General features: G+C 41.4%; 1 protein-coding gene across 4 annotated transcripts; it reads left to right on the forward strand.

Annotated features, from left to right (window-relative positions):
* The first annotated feature begins 1,099 nt into the window (after nucleotides 1-1,099).
* On the forward strand, nucleotides 1,100-11,003 carry LOC143664404 (protein RoBo-1-like). Of its 4 annotated transcripts, none has more exons than XM_077138013.1 (7): nucleotides 1,100-1,144; nucleotides 5,902-5,972; nucleotides 6,435-6,526; nucleotides 7,440-7,550; nucleotides 8,034-8,183; nucleotides 8,809-8,940; nucleotides 10,725-11,003. In XM_077138013.1, exons 3-7 carry the CDS (start codon nucleotides 6,454-6,456, stop codon nucleotides 10,931-10,933), a joined length of 675 nt encoding a protein of 224 aa, XP_076994128.1. In that variant the 5' UTR covers nucleotides 1,100-1,144; nucleotides 5,902-5,972; nucleotides 6,435-6,453; the 3' UTR covers nucleotides 10,934-11,003. The 4 variants fall into 4 exon arrangements, with proteins under 4 accessions (XP_076994128.1, XP_076994130.1, XP_076994127.1 ...); XM_077138012.1 differs by lacking the exon at nucleotides 1,100-1,144 and adding an exon at nucleotides 4,589-4,683; XM_077138014.1 differs by lacking the exon at nucleotides 1,100-1,144 and adding an exon at nucleotides 4,590-4,683 and having other exon boundaries at nucleotides 5,936-5,972.
* The last annotated feature ends 11,804 nt before the right edge of the window (nucleotides 11,004-22,807 follow it).

Below are 22,807 nucleotides of genomic sequence, written 5' to 3' on the forward strand. Positions count from 1 at the left end.
CCATCTGCAAATGCACTCTAAGACCATCTGTAAAATTGGACCAACTGTGTGGTTTCCTGAACAAATGAGAAGGGCAGTTACTGGGTGTGAATGGGAACCTGGAGTGCCCCTATCCTATTTTCTTCTTTTCCAGAGCTTGCTAATGAATGTTTGATATCAAAATAGACCAGACTGTACAGACTACAAACTTGGGGCATCCTAGCTTGTTTGGATTAAAATAGAATTCCATACATCAAGCTCAGGACTCTGAAGCTAGAGGTGAGTTTCTGACCTCAGGATCCAGAGGAAGAAGCCACACACATGGATTGATGGTGGTAGTGGGTTTAACCAGCACACAGGAAGCATGAGCTCTCTGACCCACACTCTTTCCCCAGGGACTGTCTTGGTGCCTATAATCCCATCTATTATTTTGTCCTTAAAGAGCATCTATTTCCTATGAAATAATTCCTGGTATGGTTTATTCTTGAAGCATTGTCAGCTGATATTTTATGGGAATAGTTGCTACCTAGAGGGAGGGTTCTTGAGGCTAAACCTGAAGGTGGGTGAGAAAATAAAGAAGAGTCCATGAAAGTGACAGACAGGAAGAGTGAATGAAGAGGTCAATGACCTTTAAGGCATACATCTAAAAACTCCCCTAGTCCCTACCCCTATGCAATTTGGAGTCATCCCCAATATCAGTACTTACCATGTTAATAACAGCAATGGTGATTGTAGTAGTTAGCACTCCCTTTGAGTAGCTGGCTTTGTGCCACTTCATTCTCATAGCAACCCATTTTAGTATGTTATACTATGTCCTTGTTTCCCAGATGAGCAAGTTGAGGCTTGCAGAGGACGAGAAACTCATCCATGGTCACACAGCTGGTGAGGTAGGACCTGACTATGAATCTTAAAAGGATGAGCATGTTGAATGATTGTGGCTTTACATGGGCAGATACCTCAGGTGAGCCTGCTTCTGTCTCTGTCTCTTTCTGGGGTTGCTTATCTAATCTGTGAAATTTCAGGCATTTCCCAAGTTCCTTCCAGTTTGTATCCTCTAATTGCATTACAGGGTCAGTCAAAAGAGGAACAATTTTCTCTCAAAATCTCTTTGTCAGTGTGGAGAGGCACCACTTGGACTTGGTCATGACCCGCTATAGTCTTCAAGGTGAGTATGGAGGAGTCTGGAGATGACCTAGCTCCTTACTAAAAGGAGGAGTGGTCTTAGGGTCCTAAGCACCCCTGTGTAATCTGCTGTCTTATTGGATGGAAGTTTACTCCTAACTGTCTTTCTGTCTCTGTCTCTTTGTCTCATTTTTTTTTCTTGGAGTCTGGTACCTCCTTATGATTCTCAAAATCACTTCTCATCTGCTTCCACTTTGAATTGCTTCCCTCTGATATGGCCACAGTATAGAACTAGGTTTATCTGTTTCATTCCTTGCAATGGGCAGTTTCTATTTTTCCTCTATAAATAAACTAAATTAGCTGTTTTTTACCTAGGTGACCTCCGCTTGCTTGCTTTAATCAATCTATGCATCTCTCTATGTATCTATGTATGTATCTATCTATCTATCTACCAATCTTTCTATTCTCTGAGGATCAGAGAACGTCATGGCAAAAGGTCCCCATCCCACCCCCACCCCGGTGCTTCAGGGAGCTCTGAAATTGACAAGGCTGAGTTGCAGAGGTCGCACATGCTGCCCAGGCCCTTGCCATCTGGCTCATCCTTTCAGAGGGAGTCTGTCTGAATCTTGATGGGAGCCCTGAGGGGCTAGGGCCTCTCCTGGGTTATTGGTTGTTCAGGCCAGCCCTTCTGGCCACCATAGCTTTGCAGACCCCAACTAGGTAAGAGTGCCCAACCAGGGGGCCTCCTATAGATACTCTTCTGTAACCTTCCTTTTCTCACTTAACATTATATCCTGGAAATCACTCTGCATCTGTTCCTAGAGAGCCCTCTCATTTTGCTCTACAGCTGCCCAGGAATCCACTGTGTGGCTGTGCCATAATTTGTTCAGTCTTTCTGCTGTGTTTGGACATTTAGGTTGTTTTCAATATTGTGCAATCATGAATAATGTTTCAATGAATACCTTTGAGCCTATGTATTATCATATTGTTGGAAGTATATATTTAGGGCAGATTCCTAGGAATGGGATTACTGGGTCAAAGGTACATGTATATGTAGTTTTGCTAGGTTTGACAAATCCTTCTCTAGAAGGGTTGCATCAATTTACACTCCCATCAATAGCCTGTAAGAAGGCCTGTTTCCTCACAGACTTGCCAAAGAATGTGTTTCATGCATTTTAACTTTTTCCGGTCTGATAAGTAATAAATATTTTAGTTTTGTTTTAATTTGCATTTTTCTTATTCTGAATTTGAACATATTTCATGTTTAAAGATAGTTATTAACAAGTGTTGATAGGATGTGAAGAAATTGAGCCCTCATGTACTGCTGGTGGGAATGTAAAAGAGAGCAGCCACTTTGAAATCTGGCAATTTTGCAAAGGATTCTAGATAGTGGTATCATAACGCCCAGTTATTCTACTTTTGGTATATACCCAAGAAATTTGAAAACATATATGCACATAAAAACTAGTATACAAATGTTCAAAACAGCTCAAAGGTGGAAATAACTCAAATGTCCATCAAGTGATGAATGGATGAATAAAAAACAATTTTTTCTGTACAATGGGATATTATTTAGTCATAAAACTGTTGAAGTACTGATATATGCTACAACTTGGATGGATCTTGAAAACATAATAAGTGAAAGAAGGCAGACACAAAAGATCACACGTGATATGAATTCATTTATATGAAATGTCCAAAATAAGCAAACCTATAGTGACAGAAAGTAGATTAATGCTTTTCATAAGGGAGGGGGTTTCGGGGAAATAGGTGATGATAGCTAAAGGGTGCATGGTCTCTTTGTGGGGCAATGAAAATATTCTAGTTTTGATTGTGATGATGGATGCACAACTCTGGAACTATAGTAAAAATCATTGCAGTGTACATTTTAAACAGGTGAATGGTATGGTATGTGGAGTATATCTCAAGGAGCTGATTAAAAAAGACTTAAACTATACATCTTAGAAATATAAGAAAATAATTGAGAAAAATAACTAATCTAAAATGGGTTCTAGAATTATGTACAGTAAGTGAAGCTTTGGGGCATTTCTCTGCAGACTTCCTTCTTTCCCATCTATACACTTTAAACACTTACTTTGCAGAAAGAGGTGTTCTCAGGGAAGGTAAAATCAGGATTCCCATAGATTTGGGAAATATCTCCCCTGCCCATTGGCACCCGAAGCAGCAAACAGTTTATAATTTGAATCTTGTCATTTTCTTTGCACATACAGTGTTTCACTGAAAACTTTAAAACTTTAAAAACTTTAAAACTTTGTCCTTCCTTCTGACAAAATCCATTAGATACATGAGGGAACAAGGAATTGGGCACCCCAAAGCAGAGACTGTTGAGCATTTCCCATGAGAAGCCAAGACAGTTGGGAGATGATCACGTGACTGTGCCAGCTGCCTGCAACACTGCCCTGAAGGGATAGCAACACAGTGGGCTGACAGTCACATTGGCACAGCCCCATAGTTAACTCTCCAATATGGTAAGCCCTTTGTGTGCAAGGAATTGTCCCTCCTACTTTCTCGATCTTTGGATGTGCCTTTAGAGGAAATTAGGCCTTTTGGCTTAGAAGTGCCTTGGCAACTCACACTGTTCACAATGGGTTAGGGAGGATGGTCAAGCAAGTAGAGACAGTCTGGGTCTTGCGTCTTTGGTGTTTGGATAGTGGGTCTTTGATCTCCTGGTTTGGGGGCACTGACCATACAAATTCAACATTGTCATTAGATGAAAATGTGGCCCTAAGATTTGACATGTACTGATCTCTCTGATTAAGCTGTCAGGTGTCAGCCTGGAGTTGTCTATTGTAGTTTATTGTAGTGTATCTGTGTCATGTTTTTGTTATGTGTGTTTACGGTGATTACTTTGCATCTGTGTCATGTCTTTGTTATGTGTGTTTACAGTGATTACATTTATCTAAGTAACATACATACAGGATTCAATTGTAAAATGTTAATGAAATCTCTGTGGCAAATATATGTTTTTAATAACAAGAACATTATATTTTAATGTAGCATGTCTTTGAATAAGGATATTTTGCATATAGAATTTAACCTTTTCTGGCACCTTTGATTAAGTTTATTCTCCATTTTATTGAACCCTCATTTTATATTATCCGGGTTTTTTTTTGTTTTGAATCTCAAGTTCCCTTTGAGACCATCCTATCATGGTCTTATTTACCCATAAAGCTGAGTTTCTGTGCTTCCTTTAGTCTATCTATGTGTCCCATGAGCTTGGAAATACCTTTTGTCTTCACACAATGATCAGAAAGGTTTAGAAGATGTAAAAGTTCATAGATCATGAACAACCAATTGGTTAAATTTTAAGTCAGAAACTGGAATTTTGAAATTAGGTGCATATTACATTGAGGGACCAGTGTTTGTGGAGAAGTTGCCTAATGATTGTCTATTGCTTAACTTTCGAAAATGCAGTAATGAATATAAACAGGACCCATAAATATTTTCCCAGATGAATTTCTGGCAACAGCAGATACTTCAGAATTTGTGGCTGTGAAGAGTGCAGGCTGATTCTGCTTGACCTGTTTATTTACTTTGTGGCTTACAGACCTCAGGTTGACTGTAAGACATTGTCTGATTAGTATATGGGGAGTTGGCAGCTTTGTAACTGTTTCCAGTGGGCTGAGATCTATTGAAGTCTGATTGTTGACTGAAGAGAAATTGCTAGATATCCAAAGTTCAGAGAAATACCATTTGAAATGTTATTTATTTGTGGGGTGTTTAAGTTTTATTTCATTCTGCCTTTATTAAGGCCCTGTTGGAATACTCTGAATGTTATGTTGGCTAATGGGCAGAAAATTGTGAGCTACCAGGTGGATAAATTATTGGTGATTGCAGACTAAATGGTATGCTGAGGGCATTCAGATGTGGGAGATCTGACGTCCTTGCTGACTGGGTGTTGGACTATTAGACATAGGATGAGTCCAGAGACAAGGCTGTGCCAGTAGATAGGCTTGTTTGTGCAGGGATTACGCTCAGAGACCAGCTAGAATGCTGCTGGGTCTATAAAGCTGCACTTAACAGAGATCAAATTTTCCTACAGACTTTTAATACAGAGGGAGAGGCATCATCCATGAGCAAATATGTAGAAGCATTACAGCCATTTGGAATATTTTGGGATAAACCTACTAAAAAGGGATCGAATTTGGGGTTTTTGTAAAAGGCTAGATGTTCCTCTGCTGCCTGAGTAAAGTTCATGATATAGAACTGAATTTGAAGCACAGGATGGACTGCACTAAAAGCATTCATATATTGGGGAACCTAAGCTGGGGCTCTCTGTGGCTCCTACTGAAATCATTCATTAGGGGTTTGATCAATTTGAATTTGCCTATCACTGATGCTTTGAGTTTTACTTCCATTTTTTTGTTTCTTTCTCTTCCCTGGTGATAAAACATTCTGTGACTGAAAGTCCAGATTGAGAGAAGCCATGTGATTGTTTAGGCCAGAAATTCCGGAATCAACTAAAATATTCAAGTCTCTTTCATATTGAATGATATAACAAATGTGGCAAAATGCTAATAGTTGGTAAATCTAGAATCTGGGTGAGGGGGTATGTTAGAGTTCTATGTATTTTTTGTTGTTGTGATTTTTGCAACTTTGAAGTAAGTTTGAAATGATTTCAAAATAAAAAGTTAAAAAAATCTTATCTAGCTAAAACACTTTAATTACTAGATCATTTGGCCTCTGATCCTATAAAAGGAAATAAAGGAGAAGGAAGAAGAGATAGCCCACTTTTAGGATATTTACTCACCATTAAAGTCTCCTTTCTTTCCAAATGAGGTTCCATAAAGAACACTCAACTTCTCTGTCTCAGGCATAGTCCCTTCAAAAGAAGACTGGCAATAGTGAAGGTAAGCATTTTCAGTGTGGAGTGTTGTAAAGTTATGAGTAACAAATGCAGTGGGATTGGCTTTCTGTGGGAAGGTGACTTTGGAATGGAGAAATCAGTGTGCTTGGCTAAGGGACTTGATGGACTCAGGTCCTTTCCAGCACATAAATGGCTTCCATCCTTTCTCCAGAAGGGTGATTTCTGCAACTTGGCCAGATCATCTTATTTCAGCAGGGAGAAAATTTCCAAGTGAATCTTCTTGTGGAAGGAAAGCTTTTCACCTGAGCTCCTTAATAAAGATGATAACATCTTTTTTACCCTTGTGTTCCTGACAAGAGGCACACCTGGCACAAAGCTAGTGCTTGACAAATTCTTGCTTGACAAATGGATGGACGAATGAATGGGCAATGCTGCCTGGTGTTTAAGTCACTAGATAAGAGAATTGAACTCCACCACCTTGACCTCTCACTTGTATCTTCTGCAGTGCATCGAAGGATCTAGCCATGTCTTTGTTCTCTACTCTGAAGAGTCTCCTCATCATCTGTGTCCTTGCCTCTTTTGCTTTCAGCACCGTAGGTGAGAACAAACTAATAACCTTATTTCTTATTATAAGATGAACAATAAAGAAGAGGAGCAATCTACTTAGGAGAAACCAGGTCTAGAACCGAGAACAATGGTAAATATTGCAGGGTCTTAGTCTACCAGAGGGGCTATGGCAAAATACCATACAATAGGTTGGTTTAAATAACAGCAATTTATTAGCTCACAGTTTTAAAGGCCAGATGTCCCAAACCAAGACATCGATAAGGTCATGCTTACTCTTAGAGTTTGTAGTATTCTGGAGATGGCTTTCTTGACTCTTATCTCTGCCTCTGTCACATGACAATGCCCTTGGCTTCCTTCTGTGGCTTTCTTTGACTTCTGGTTTCTCTGGCTTCTGGCTTCTTCTGCTTTTTGGTTTCTATTGACTGACTTTCCAAATTTCCACTTTTTATAGACCTCCAGTCATATAGATTAAGGCTTACCCTAATTTCAATTGACCATATCTAAATAGGATCTTTAAAGTTCTTATTTACAAATGAGTTCACACCCTGACTCACCTTAACATATTAAAAGATACTATTTACAAATAGGTTCACACCCACAGGTGTGAGGTTTTAGATTAATAACATGTTTTTTGTTGGGGTGTATGATTCAGTATACTAGAGTTGAGGACTCTTTCTCTGATTGTGAGAGTAAGCACATTAGAATCCCAGGATATGGGGAGCTGAGAAAGACTGAGCCAGTTGGGGTCGGTAAATGTGGTGCTAGTGTCTAATAGGGCCTGAGATGGACACCCTGGGAGAAATTGCAGACTCTGTGGGATTCTAGTGGCCGATTAGTGGATTTCATGGTAACTTGACCCCTGCAAATGTTTGAATATTGGAAATATCAGGTAGGACTCAACAGTTTTCATTCCTGAATTGCTTTTTGAATACTATTTCCATAGAGAATTATAAGTGTGCTAGCTGCTTTGCTACTCTGTGTACTGCTGACCGGCAGAGAACATGTGAAACCTCTCAAGGCTGCTTCAACCGCAAGCAAGAACTAAAGCTGCCAGGTATGCTGTGCTCAGCTACTCTGCATTGCATTGCTAGGCATCCCAGAGGGAAGACGGTACTTACAGTGAGGGTGTCCACTCATTTCTTATCCCCTGTTCATCTCTTTTATGCTTGTTTCTGTATACAACATGCTACCAGATGGGGGCTGGGAGTGTGGGTTGGTGGGAGGTGGCAGGGAGAGAGCACTGAGCTGGATCCACAGAGAGCTCAATGCATCATTCCAGGAAAAAGACCAAACAACCCTGGATCCAACATCAACCTTGTGGGGGCCATTGAGATATGATGCTCCTCATTTCTAACAAAGTGTTCCTCCATTGGTTCATTTTGTGAAATGAACCGATTCACAAGGAACTTTTGGAGAAGTGGGAAGACTAAAGCCAAAGGGAGTTGAGACACAAGATCCTTTAACATTCTGTGCCCATCGGGGCATCCCTCTCTATGGCTCAGTGGGAGAATTACCTTTGGGGTTTGGTTCTGTGCAGGGCAGCATTCAGTAATAATCCCGGAGAAAGGCTGTTCTTTAAGTGAGTGTGTTTCATTGGCCTTTTCGGCATCACTGGGGACTAACAGGACATTTAAGTATGAGAGCCGATGCTGCCAAGGTGAGCAGTGTAACAAAGAGGACTTCCAAGGTGAGTATCTGAAAATTGTGCATCTCTCTCCCTTCCCACCTCTGCTCTCATCTTTAGTCTTATGCCTTCTATGTACCATTCCATGACCTGTCTCTCTGTTTCTAAGGCATACACTCATTTTCCTCACTCGTTTTCTCTCCTTCTCCTTGTGACTCTGGAGAAGGGTTGGGAATGGATAAATCTTGTCTCCTACATAGGGAGACTGACTCTTGAATGGCAGGGATCACTCCTGGGGATTTCTTCAAAGTATGTGTCTGAAGATTTAAATTATTTGCCTTTCCATTCCAGCAGAGAGAGTTGACTTTCCTCACCTATTTAAATCTTCACTTCCTTAACAGGACTTTTTTAAATCACTGATTGTTTTTTGTCCCACTGTCTATGCACTTTTCCCTGGCCAGATCAGAGAGGGGTTATTGATGAAAGGGGCAGCTAATACTGATCTCATGTAAGGTTTATTTTGACTACATTTTCCCACCTAAAATCCTTCCCACTCCACACCTTCCCAGTTACAATTTTGTGCTTTGGTGGAGGGATCATGGAATAATTATGTTATGGGGGGATAGAAATGATATTAGCTGGTTTTTATGTCTATTCCTTAAGATGAACAATTTCTCTCTTCACTCAGTGTCTCCGAAGTCCTCAGTCCCCAATGGCATTAGATGTCCTGCTTGCTATGTAGAGGATGATATTTCCTGTGATCCAGTCCTCCTGAACTGCACAGGGGCAGAGACAAAGTGTGTTGAGGTTTTTGGTACAGGTATGAATATTTCCCCAGGCCTTTTAGTATTCATTTTTTAAAAGGATAGTATGTATTTGTTATTTATTGCTGCATAACAAATCACCCAAACACTTAGAAGCTTAAAACAACAAACATTTATTATTTCACAGTTTTAGTGCATTAGGAATTTGAGTGTCTTAGCTGGGTGATTCTGGCCCAGGGTCTTCACGAGGCTGTCGTCAAGCTGTTTCAGAGGCTATGATCAGGTGGACTGAGGCTCTGCTTTCAGGCTCACTCATGTTGTTGTTAGCAGACCTCAGTTCTTTACCACATGGACCTCTCCTTAGGATGCCTGAGTATTTATGCCATAGGAAGCTGGCTTCTAACAGTGAGTGATGAGAAGGCAAGAAAGAAAGAGGTCAAGACACAAGCCATCATTTAAAAATAATCTAATCTTGGAAGTGAGACATAATCACTTCTGCTGTATCATAATGGTCACAAAGACCTACCCTGATACAATGTGGAAGGGGATCACACAACAGCACAAATAGCAAGAGGCAGGAACCATAGCGGGCCAGCTAAGAGACTGATCACCACAAACAGAAGAAGGTAGTACATAGCTAAGAGCTGGGTTCTCTATCCAAGATTTGGTGGGAACTATCTGGTAGAATGAAAGAGAATAGAACTCCTCCTAGCTAGGGCTGAAGACTTGGGAATATGTCGTTCTATGGTTGCCTGGAAGGAGACCTTGGCTCATTGGTTAAGCAGATGACAGCACTTCATTTCTGGTTGTCATCATGACTACTATTGCTGTTTTCAAAACTCATTGATTAAGCACTTAATTCTTGCATTGTGTCATTCTGAAATCTATAGCTGTAGAAGGATTTGTAATTTTCCTGAGAGTAAGAGAAAAGAATATATCCATGGTGAAGGTCACATGTACCATTCGTATAGGAATTTGGAAAATAACTACAGTATTTTTCTGTCCAGATGGTGCAGCTAGAAGGGGTGTTACCTATAAAGGGTGCTTTCTAATAAATTTATAAAAGGTTTCTTGGAATTGATGATGCTTCAGAAGCAGCTTAGATGTTTTTGAGAGATAGTTTGGTGGGAATGAAGGCAAGTCATGTGTTTTAAAGCTATATGATGTCACCTTTGAGAGGAGTCCTTGATATACATGTGCTGGAGATGCTTGAAGAGAATGGGATTTCATGGGATATAGGGAATGATATAACTATCAATAGTAGGGAAGTTTCTTTATTTCAACTTGCCATGGAAAGCACAAATCTGCAATGAGGTTCCATGATGCTAATCTCCTAAGAAATGCAAAGCCTCTGGAAGAAGGTCTTCTACCCTGGAGAGAATAGACATGATCTTGGCAGGGGTCTGTACTGTTTCCCTCTGGTTTCCAAAGGAAGCAAAGACGAAAAGAGAACAAGCACAACAGAGGTGTTTTAACTGAATACGTGAAGTATAATTTCCAGCCTTCTTCCCTATTTTGAAATAGGGACACCAAGACTCCAGACCCAGCCATGCATTTGAAGGAGCAGGGTCTCTTAAGTTTCTCCTATTCTGGGAAAGCTTTGAGGCCAAAGGAAACCAGACTTGGCCGCTAGAAGGAGCTGTATCTGGAGGGGCAGGGTATGAAGGGATATTCAGCCACTGTTGATGTTTCTCTTAAAGAAGAGAAAAGTCATGTATTATGGGACACTCTGAGTATTCTTTTCTTTTCCAGGGGAAGCAGGTATGTTAACTGGAGGATGTGGGTGAGGTGGAGAGCTAAGTGAGAGAGAAGACTAACTCTTGGCTCTTTTTCTTGGCAGCTTATCCTGGAGTTACAATTTATGCTAAGGGATGTGCCACTGAAAATGCCTGCAACTTTAGGAATATAAGTATAACGGGAACCACAAAAATTCGTACGTCCTGCAAAAACCTCAGCAATGGGAGCTCCCCAGTGAGTCCCATGATCTCACCAATTTTGATCAGCTTCTTCCTGCTAAAAGTCTTGCTTTCATCTCTTAGGCACTGCTGAGCCCATAATCTGACAGACCCCAGAACACCGGCTGCCTCACATGGCTCCCCTCCCAAACATTCTCCCAACAATGCAGAATTAAAGATAATTCTATAAGTATGGGTGTGATTACTTGTTTGCATTTTAGATAAAGAAAATCTTATATCACATTTCTAATGGCTTCTTCCTTTATCCAAAGTAGCACATTTTAGACAAAATCTGAGGTGGAAAGTCTTTAGACAGGGCCAGCTGTAACTATGGTTGCCATCCTACCTTTGTGGTGTTAAAATAAAATTCAAGAGGACATTAGATTTAGGTGACTGACCTTGGCCAATCCCTGACCAACAAACCTAAGTGGGATGATAAAAAATAGATGTGTTAAAAAATGGAAACAATGCTAGCTAATCAGAAATAGATACCGTAAGTAGTGGCTTTCCACTGGTAACAGCCCAAATAAGGCAAGGCAGTTTAGATATCCAATAAGAATATTTCCTTGCTGCTTTCATGTCTGCCCTATAAGCTTCTTTTCCCACTCCCTCAATAGAGCTCCTTACCACTTTCGATTTGGATCTACCCAATTTACAAATCATTTACTGCTCAAATCAACCTTGATGAAAATTCTAAACTGCCTCGGTTTTCTTTTATAGTCACTTTTTTAACCATGTGCTCTGCCACACTCCTCTACAGCATACCTCTCTCCCTATATTCTTAATCTCCACTCCTAATTTTCAGCTGCCATTTTCCAAGGAAAATGGGTTTTTTGACCACATTTTTCACTTAACTGTCCATATACTTGATAAAGGGAATTTCATCCATAAGATTTTCACAATCATATAGTCACACTATAAATGCTGTACAGTTATACAATCATCTTCAAGAATCAAGGCCACTGGATTACAATTCAGTAGTTTCATGTATTTTCTTCCAGCTATTCTAATACACTAAAAACTAAAAAAGGGATATCTATATAATACACAAAAATAACCTCTGGTCTCTGGAATTTCTCAGCCACTGAAACTTTATTTTGTTTCATTCTTTTCCACTTCTTGGTGAAGAAACCTTTCTCAATCCCATGATGCTGGGTGCAGGTTCATCCCCAGGTGTCTTGTCCCATGTTACCATGGATATTAACACTCCTTGGAGTCATGTCCCATGTAGGGAGGAGAGCAATGGGTTTACCTGCTGAGCTGGCTTAGTGAGAGAGGCCACATCTGAGAACAAAAGAGTTTCTCTGAGAGTGACCCTTAGGAATAATTATACACACACTTAGCTTTTCCTTTTTATTTCATTGAAATATATTCGTACACCCTATAAGCATTCAAAGTGTACAATCAATAGTTCACAGTATCATCATATAGTTGTGCCTTTATCACCACAATCAATTTTTGAACATTTTCATTACTCAAAAAAACACATATAAGAATAAAAATGAAAATGACAAAGAACACCTAAAATATCCTTACACCTTATCCTCTTCTAGTTTGAAATTGTTATGTACCCCAGGTAAGCCATGCCCTTAATCCTGATTCAATATTGTTCAGGGTGGAACCATTGATTAGATTGTTTCCATGGAGATTGATGCTCAGTTGTGGCTGTGACCTTTTGATAGATGGAGATGTGACTCTGCCCATTTAAGGTGGGTCTTGATTCGTTTAGTGGAGTCTTTTAAAAGAGGAAACATTTTGGAGAAACCTCAGAAGTGACAGAGCCAACACAAGACCCAGATATTTGGAGATAAAGAAACAAAACATCCCTGGGGAAGCTGTTTGAAACCAGAAACCAAAGACCCCAGTAGACACCAGCCTCATGCCCTCCCAGCTGATAGAGGTGTTCTGGATGCATCGGCCTTTCTTGAGTTAAGGTTTCCCTCTCTGAATGCCTTAGTTTGGACATTTTTATGGCCTTAGAATAATAAACTTGAATTTCCTTTATAAAAGCCATCCTATTTCTGGTATGTTGCATTCTGGCTGCATTAACAAAGCAAAACAGATTTTGGTACCAGGAGTGGAATGCTGTGGTTTACAAATGCCTAACATGCTGCAATGCCTTTTTTTGGCTTTTAAAAGGGAGAATTTAGCAAGTTGCTAGTTTACAGTTCTAAGGCCATGAAATGTCCCACTCAAAGCAAGTCTATAAAAATGTCCAAGCTAAGGCATCCAGAGAAAGATACCTTGGTTCAAGAAGACCAGTGATGTTCAGGGTTTCTCTCTCAGCTGGAAAGGCACACGGTGAACATAAATGGCAACAGTTTACTCACTGCAATGGCTTTTTAAATGGATAAAGGGAAAGATCTGGAAGAATTGTGAGTATCTTGATAGAGAAGGCCTGGAACGCTTTGAAGAGACTATTGATAGAAATGTCAACTCTAAATATACTTCCAATGAAGTTTTAGACAGAGATGATGATCATGGTGATCTTTGTGAATGGAAGGCAGAATTTGAGTGATGAACTTGGATACTTAGCTAAAAGATTTCCAAACTAAATGTGGAAAATACAGTCTGGCTGCTCACCCTAGTATCTGCAGAGAGGAGGGCTGCTGCTGAGGCCCTTGGAAAGGCTGGGACTGCTGCTTTCTAAAGCCCCAATGATGAATGACTCTTCGTTCTGGTTTGAAACGATGTATGTCCCCTAGAAAAGCCATGTTTTAATCTAAATCCATTGCATAAAGGCAGAATAATCCCTATTAAATACTGCGTGTTTGAATCTGTAGTTAGATTATCTCCCTGGAGATTTGATTTAATCAAGAGTGGTTGTTAAACTGGATTAGGTGACGACAAGTCTCCACCCATTTGGGTAGGTCTTGAGAAGTTTCTAGGAGTCCTATAAAAGAGGAAACATTTTGGAGAATGAAGGAGATTCAGAGAGAGCAGAGAATGCTGCAGCACCACAAAGCAGAGAGTCCACAGTCAGTGACCTTTGGAGGTGAAGAAGGAAAATGCCTCCCAGTGAGCTTCATGAAACAGGAAGCCGGGAGAGAAAGCTAGCAGATGACGCTGTGCTTGCCATGTGCCCTTCCAGCGGAGAGTGAAACTGTGACTGTATTCACCATGTGCCCTCTCATTTGAGAGAGAAGCTCTGAACTTCTTCTTGAACCGGCCTTCTTGAACCAAGGTATCTTTCCCTGAATGGATGCCTTTGACTGGACATTTCTATAGACTTGTTTTAATTGGTACATTTTCTTGGCCTTAGAACTGTAAACTAGCAACTTATTAAATTCCCTTTTTAAAAGCCATTCCATTTCTGCTATATTGCATTCTGCAGCTAGCACACTAGAACACTCTTGGACTATAAAATCCAATGGCGTTTGCCCTGCAGATATTTGGAACTGTTTTGGACCAGTGAGTGCTGTTTTCCTTTTGATTTCTCCCTATGTTATATAATGCATAAGAATAACCTCCAGGATAACCTCTTGACTCTGTTTGAAATCTCTCAGCCACTGAAACTTTATTTTGTCTCGTTTCTCTCTTCCCCCTTTTGGTCAAAAACATTTTCTCAATCCCATGACACAGTCCTGGCTCATCCCTATGAATCTCATCCAATGTTGCTGGAGAGATTTATAAGCCTGGGAGCCATGTCCCATTTGGGGAGGAGGGCAGTGAGTTCACCTGCCGAGTTGGTTTAGCGATAGAGGCCACATCTGTGTAACAGAAGAAGTTCTCTGGGGTGACTCAGATATCATTATTAGTTGGTGTGGCCTCAAAAGAGGAAACATTTTTGAGAAACCTCAGAAGTGACAGAGCCAGCATGAGACCCAGACATTTGGAGATGCAGAAAGAAAACGTCCCAGGAGAATCTGTTTGAAACCAGAAAGCAAAGACCCCAGCAGATGCCACGTGTCTTCCCAGCTGACAGAGGTGGTCTGGACCCATCGACCTTTCCTGAGTCAAGGTATCTTTCTCTGGATGCCTTAATGTGGACATTTTTACAGCCTTAGAACCGTAAAGTTACAACATAATAAATTTTCTTTATAAAAGCCAACCCATTTCTGGATAGTGCATTCTGGCAGCAGTAACAAACCCAAACACCTCCCCTATTATTTATTTATTTATTTTGTCTTTATTGTTTCATTCATCTGTCCATATACCGGTTAAAGGGAGTATCAGCCACAAGCTTTATGGAAGATGGTTTTGAATGAACAATTTAGGGTCAGGGAAGGTCCTTTTCCACTATTTGTCTAGTCCCAGGTATAAGAGAATTATCCTACCTCAGAATGTGCATGCAGAATTCTCGCCATAGACTATCTTTCAAGGATGGATGGGTGTTGGGATGGCTGGGCTGGGACAGCTTCTACTGCCTCTGCCATGTCAGGCTGTCCATCTTCTAATCCACATAGATGATTTGGATCTTGTCTCCTTTTTGGGGCTCAACCCAAGGAACAAGATGCAGGGTTTCAAATCCACCCCCGATTTTGCTTCCCTGGGCTTTTGAGGTGGCAGGAGCAGTTTTGATCACCCAGAAGTTGGCTGAGTATTCTCATAGTGCTCTTTTTCTATGCATATGCCCACGGTGTGCTCAGCACATGATGTGAACCATGAAAAATACAGGCCTGTCCCTCCAGAACATGGAGTTAAAGCATAGTGGCATGTAAATGCATGAAATTCTAAGCATAGTTCATCAGTAGGTACAGAGTTAGCTTAGGGAGAAGAGAGAAATTGCAGTCAGTGCTGATACATGAAGTTGGTAAACTGAGGTAGGGCTTGAGGGAGGGTTGCGTATGCAAAAGAAACCACACCTATGCAAGTTGGAAAATGATTAAACAGCAAAACCTCAGAAAGGCAAAAAATTAAAACCTGTGCAATAGTGAAGGCATTTTATAGGAGAACTTTTCTCAGTTGCTGAAAACTCATCTCGACCCTGTCAGGTGAGTTTCAGTGTTATCAGACCCACTTTACAGAGAGGAATGGAATTCAGATGCAGCTAGTCCAGCTCCACAGTCTGTGCCTTCAGGCCCCATGCCCTAAAGTATTGTTTCATAGTGCTGGAAGCTGGACGTCCAAAACCAAGGTGTTAGCAAGGCCACGCTATTTTGAAGTGGGAAGATTCTATTGGCTTGTTGGCCAATCTGTGGCATAACTCAATCTCTGTCACATCACAGAGCTGTCTTCTCTTTCTCTCCTGGTGTCCAATCTCCCCATTTTATAAGGACGTCAATTATAGGGGATTAGGGCCCATCTTGATCCAATTTGGCTTTATCATAACATCTTCAAAAATCCTATTTCCACGTAGGATCACAATCACAGGACGGGGGATTAGATCACATCTTTTTATGGGAATACCGTCCATATCATAATACTGCCATCCTGATAATTGTAGAGGAACTAAGTCTTTCATATCGAGGGGGGCTCAATTACAAAGAGATTGATGTAGTATCAGGTACACAGTGTCTGCTCAATAGATGTAAGCTATTCTTCTTCTTTTTCCTCTTCTTTCTCATCTCTATTTTTTTCTTGCATCTTTTCTCACCCCATTTTCCTTTCATTCCCTCAACTAATTCTCTCCCTGTCACTAACCTTCTTTCCCTCCACTTCCTTCTCTTCTGGGATAAGCAACTTCAATTGCCTCTGAGGCAACTGGGGTGGCTTCTTCGCCACAGCTCAGTAGACCCGGCTGCAGCTGCGTCGGATGATGCAGCAGACTGCAATATTTTGAGGATGGGAATTTGCAGGTGAGGGAGCAGCCTCTGCATCCTGGGAGGTCAGGGGTCCCTGAAGGAACTGGCCTCTTTTCTCCTTCTGAGGTAGAAAGGGACGAGTTATCTTATTCTACTCTCTTTTCCAGCGTATATGATAAATTCAGAGCCAGGCAGAGTCAGTGATATGAAATTCATGGACTTTCTTCCCAGGTAAAGGCCTGTCCAATAGGCTTGGGCAGAAAAGGTAACAGGCCCCACCGCAGAGTGTGAGTGGACTGGGTGGGCAGGTGTGGCTGCCAGGGATCCCAGGGGAACTTCTGCCCCTAACCTCTGCCCGGACGGAAGGAGGCACGCTCATCAGGAAAACCTGGGCCCTCTGGAGAGAAGGTCACACAAGGAACTAGTTAGAGCCAAAGAAAAGGCACATCACTGACTCTGTGTTATTTTATTCAGAGCCATCGCTCTAGGAGGCAGGGAGACATTCTTTTCAAGACGTACAAACGAAAAGCAAATTAATTCAGCTTAAATTTTTTTTGAATAAGAAGTGCAAATATGCTCCTTCTCTATTAAAGAAATAAAATGTTCTAGTAGTCTAAATGAAAAACAACATATTGACTTCGGTTCTAACTAGTTTTTTCCATCCTACCACATGGAGACTTCATAGACTGAGAGAAAGATATCTACAAATCTGCAAAGGATGACACAAATTCCAAAAGAGAAGGGAAGAGGCAAATGTTGCTAACCAAGGAACAAATCCAGACATGGCAAGAACAGACTGTTCAAAAGGATAATTGTAAGGGCGAATGGTCTATTGCCACAGAGAAAGGGGACAGTTACAGTGGGGAGAACACTCTCATCTCAGATCAGCGAGCAAATCAGGAGTCAGGCGAAAAGGAATGCCTTTATGGAGAAGAGAGGAAAGAACCGGGTGGAAGGGAGTGGGCGAAGGTTAGTGTGATTATATAGCGATCCAAAGATATTTTATGTTGAAGCAGTTTTTTGGGGAGGTGTCCTCTAGCATTCAGGGGCCTGTAGGAAGAAGAGACACTCAAGTTTGGTTCACACACACTTTGTTCCAATTAACCAGGGGTTACAAGCAGCTCAGCTGATTATTCACGTGGGGATGAATGGTAGCTTGGAGGACCTGTGTCTGGGCAGAGGTCAGCAGGGAGGTCTTCTGTGAGCCTCATCGAAGTCAGAGCCTCATGGAAGTCAAACTATTGCAATTCGCTCGTTTCCAGAACAGAAAGGGTGGGGGATTTCTTAAACTTTGCTCTTTTCCAGAAACACAGTGCTTGGGTCAAGTTAAACATTGTCAACATATCTATAGGCACAGGGAGCGAGAAACTGAGGTATGTCTGTAGATAAAAGAGGTAACTACAGAAATGCGGAGGTAAAAAAGACCAATAGAAACAAACGAAATAATAGGGCTAAGCCTTTTATTAAAGAATATCTCCATCTTATGGCCACTCGGTGTAACTACTAAATGAGCCAAGTTTTGTTCCCATTGACTCATTCATTTGATAGTCCAACTACCCTCACATGCTCATCGGTCAAGCCAACAGATGTCTCTCCACATATACCCTCTGCCAGGTATTTTCCTAGGTGCTGGGGATAGTGAACGAAGCAGACAAAAACCCCTGCCTTTGTGGAATTTTCATTCAGGTTGAGAAGATAGCCTATAAATTAGATAAGTATAATGTGTAGTAGTTTAGGTCATATAATGCTACAAAGAAACGTAAAGTAGCAAAGAAATATGACACGCATGTGGGAGAGGGAGTTAACATTTCCATGGAGAGACCCTGGAGAGACTCATCAAGAAGGGGACTTTTAAGTAAAGCTCTGAAGAAAGGGAGGGAAAAGCCATGCAGGAAGAAGGAGCAGCCAGTGCCGGGAACTTGAGTGCTTGGTCCTGAGTCCTCAATGAAGATACAAGATCAATTAAGGCTCAGGTGCAGCGAGCAAGCAGGAGAGCAGCAGGAGAATGGCAGGCCTGGGTCATAGAAGTTTGCCTTCCTGAGTGAGGAAGAGTGATGTAAGAAGATTTAAAAAAAAACTTCTTTTATTGTAAAATATAGCATATATACAAAGTAAAGAAAGAAAAAAAGCAGTAACTTTCAAAGCATACTTCAACAAGTAGTTATAGAACAGAGCCCATAGTTTGTCAAGGGCGACCATTCCATCATCTCAGATTTTTCCTTCCAGCTGCTCTAAACCATTGGTGGCTGGAAGGACCATTAACTAGTGATTCAGTAGTTATGCTCATTTGTTAAATCCCGTTTTCTGTGTTATGCCTCCTCCTTCTCCTTTGATTCTTCTTCAATCTGTAGGGATCTTTTACTTTTACTTTTTTTTATACTAAAAGAATAAAGATTTTTATTAAGCATTGTAAGTTGCATTCAATAGTCTTCAAATGCACCATACTGTAATCCATCTATGATCGATCAAACCCAACAGCAGTTTATTTTTGCACAGTCCACGAGTTAGGGCAAAACTCCTCTCAACTTGCAGGAAGATTTTACTCAGCTGTGGTGGGCAGGGACTGGGGAATTATACCTCAATTCGATCACTAATATGTGATGAAGAGCATCAGGACTTATATGAAAATGAATAAGAAGGGATTCTGATTTCAAAGCACTTTGTTTGGAGATAGTAACAAAAACATCAAAATGATATAAGTATACCTGCTTCTACTAAATTCTTGATAGGAAAGTTCTCAAGAAAAAGCAGTTTGTTTACTGCTATAGAAAAGGGGGGGTTCTGCTTTTAGGATGAAAGGTTTTGTTTTTATTTTTTCACAGAATTTCATATTCTGCCTATATAAAGGCATAAAATAGCTACAAAGAACAAGAATGCATACAGCAATGAATACACTGATATTTAAAATGACTAGATAATTTTTGGAGGGGTTTTAGAATAAATGCAACAGAGGTCAATAGCCACAAAATTTTAAGGTCAGAGCAAGGTCAGTCAATGACTAAACATAGTTAATATCTTTTATAGGACTATTACTGATTATTAGCTTTTTTTTTTTTGCAAATGGGCACATACTTGTAAGAATGGAAGAAAGGACAAGAACATGCATAATATTAACTACACACTTTAAAAATTATGAACCATGAAGAAGTTTGGCTCAAGCAGTAACACTAAGCATCTACGTCCCAGCCAAACCACATAGTTCATTGATCACAGGTGCCTGGCATTAGTCACGACAAGTTTCAGAACATGGGATCTTACTTTTTCATGTTGAGAAGGGGTGTCAACACTAAAGGATAGGAGGATGTAATTAACTGATAATCTTTGAGAAGCTAGTCCCTCTGAGTTTCAGGATTTATCTGACCTAAGAACCCCATAGGAATTATAGGTTCCAGGAAGGCAAACCTAGCGCATGAAGCGTTTGTAGAGTCTCAGTCCAAGCCCTAGGTGTTCCTAAGAATCAACAGGGGTGATGCTGTAGAGGTTTAGGAGAGTGGCCTCCAGAATAGCCTCTTGACTCCATCTGATCTCTCTCGGACACTGGTGGCTTATTTTATTACACTTCTTTTCGCCCTTTTGGTCTAGAAGGTGTTGTCAGGGCGACTTCCAAACTCATCCCTGGGATCCATGCCCCACGTTGACAGGGAGATTTTCACCCCTGAATGTCACATCCCACGTGGAGAGGAGGGTAATGACCAGATTATACACAAATAATTCCATATCTCAGAATTTAGAAATAACAGTTACAACTCCTGAATATATGTGACTGCCAAAAGAGCTTACAATTTAGAACCTTTTACAATAGGCTCTCTACTTCAATTCTCTGAGTTTGTATATAATAATCCAAATGAGTAAGGCATGATAATATTTTTCTTTTTGTTTCTGTCATTTCTTTCAACTTGATGTCCTTAAGATTTATTCACCTAGTTGCATACCTCACAACTTCATTCCTTCTGGCAGCCACTCAGTAGTCCATTGTATGAATACACCATCGTTCCTCCTTTCATCCCTCATTCGTTGTACTCTTAGGCCACCTCCATTGCCAATATGTGAACATTGTGTGCAAATGGCCATTTGTGTCTCCACTCTCAGTTCCTTCAGGTATATGCCTAGCAACAGGGTTGCAGGATCATATGGTAACGGCAACCCCAGGCCCCCGTGAACCACCACACTGCCCTCTGGAGGGGCTGCACCTCTCAGCTTCCTTACCAATAATGAATAAGTACATTTCTTTTTCACATTTCTTCTAGCAGTTGTTTCTCCTGTTCATTTTTAAAGAGTTTTATTCACACATCATACAATCCAACCTAAGTAAGTAGCCATGCCTTTGCCATCACAATCTATATAAAGACATTTCCTTTTCTTCCACAAAGAATCCATACCTCTCTCCCATATTCCCCACTTGTTGACATTTAGTAAAAGCAGTTCTTGAATCTACCATCTCATCCTTTAGTTTTTATTTGTCAGTTCTGCATATAGTCCTAGTGCATGGGAGGGGCTAGCCCATCAGTGCTGAGGGACCAGCTGACCCATAGCACCTGGTGCCTGGCTGACCTGCAGCACACTGTGCCGGCCGGGATGGCTGTTCCTGCCGGGATGACTGTTCCTGCCGGGATGGCTGTGCCTGCCGGGATGGCTATGCCTGCCGGGATGGCTGTTCCTGCCGGGATGGCTGTGCCTGTTGGGATGGCTGTTCCTGCCGGGATGGCTGTGCCTGCCGGGATGGCTGTTCCTGCCAGGATGGCTGTGCCTGCTGGGATCGCTGTGCCTGCTGGGATGGCTGTGCCTGCTGGGATGGCCGTTCCTGCCACCCGACTAGGTTTCTGCCTCCAGCACTGGGGCCGCAGCCAGTGGTTCATGACTCCCTGCGGATGCTTCCAGCTGCAGATCCACACGAGGAGGTTTCCCCCGCCACCAGCTAGGGCTGGCTGGAGCAGTGGGATGGTCAATTCCCTCCAGTCTACATGTCCCTTCATGCCACAGCCTGCCCCTTGTGGGGATCAAGGTTGCTCCTACCTACCCTTCTCTCCCCATCCTGATCCCCCACCTCTCTTTCCCCCCTTTTTGATTACTCACATCCTGGGACCACAGACCTGGTCGTTCTCTCCCCTCCCCTATCCTTTTCCATGGAGTAGGAATGAATTCAATCCACTTCCCTCTGCCATCTTCCTGGGAGCCTCTACTGAAGCAGGAGGATTGTGAGCAGATATGGTAAGACATGATCACTCTGTGGTAAGAGTAAGCTCTATGGGATTGACGGGGATTGAGTCATGTTTCCCCACAAAAGACAAGTCCTAACTCACAATAGTGTGGGGTGTGTAGACCCATTTGTAAATAGCACCTTTGAAGATGTTATTCATTAAGGTGTCCAACTTGAATGTTGCTGGCCATAGTCCAATGTGATTTAAGTACTTACAAGCCAAGGAAATTGGACATAGAAGTAGAAAACTGAAGTTGGTGGAAGTCAAAGAAGGTACAAATATCAGCATGTGATGCAGGCAGAGAAATGCCAAGATTTGCAGGCAAGACTCTTGGAGAAAGCAAGTCTTGCTGACTCCTAGATGTTGGACGTCTGGCTTCCTAAACTGTGAGCCAACACATTTCTGTTGTCTAAGCCAGCCAGCCTGTGGTATTTGTCATGGCACTCTTAAATCAAGAACAGTAGCTGGATTCAGGGAGATCAGTTTAAGGCCACTGCAATAATATAGGTGAGGGAAGATGCTGGTTTGCACCGGGTGGTGGCAGTGGGAGAGGCAAAGAGTGACAGGATTCTGGATATATTCTGAAAGCAGATACAACAGGATTTTCTGATCGGCTGGATATGAAGTGTAAGAAAAAGGGACTATAACTAAAGATAACATTTCTTCATGCTAATTCCATGTTAAGCAAAATTAAGCCGAGAATTTTCATTTTCATTCCAAAAACTTTAAGGTAGTTTTTAATGATACAAAACCCAAAACAACAACAAAATCTTGAAACTTAGAAGTTAAATTTATTTGGGGTTTTAATTATAGCTATTCTTTGAGAGTTGCTGTGTGGAGTAATGCTGACTTTCAAAGCTGCAGAACTCTGAGTCTCAGTTGTCACACAGATATCTAATTTTCCAGGGAATGACCACGCTATAAAGGACAGCATCTCAGAATTTAGATATAAAAGTTAAAACTCAGGAACAGATGTGACTGCTGTAAGAGCTTATGATCAAGGAATCTTCACATTGAGAATTATTTGAACATTCTGTACTTCTTAATCATATATTTCCTAATTTCTGCCCACTTTCTATTCCCTTG

This window comes from Tamandua tetradactyla, chromosome 20 (assembly GCF_023851605.1).
Source record: "Tamandua tetradactyla isolate mTamTet1 chromosome 20, mTamTet1.pri, whole genome shotgun sequence".
Classification (NCBI taxonomy): domain Eukaryota; kingdom Metazoa; phylum Chordata; class Mammalia; order Pilosa; family Myrmecophagidae; genus Tamandua; species Tamandua tetradactyla.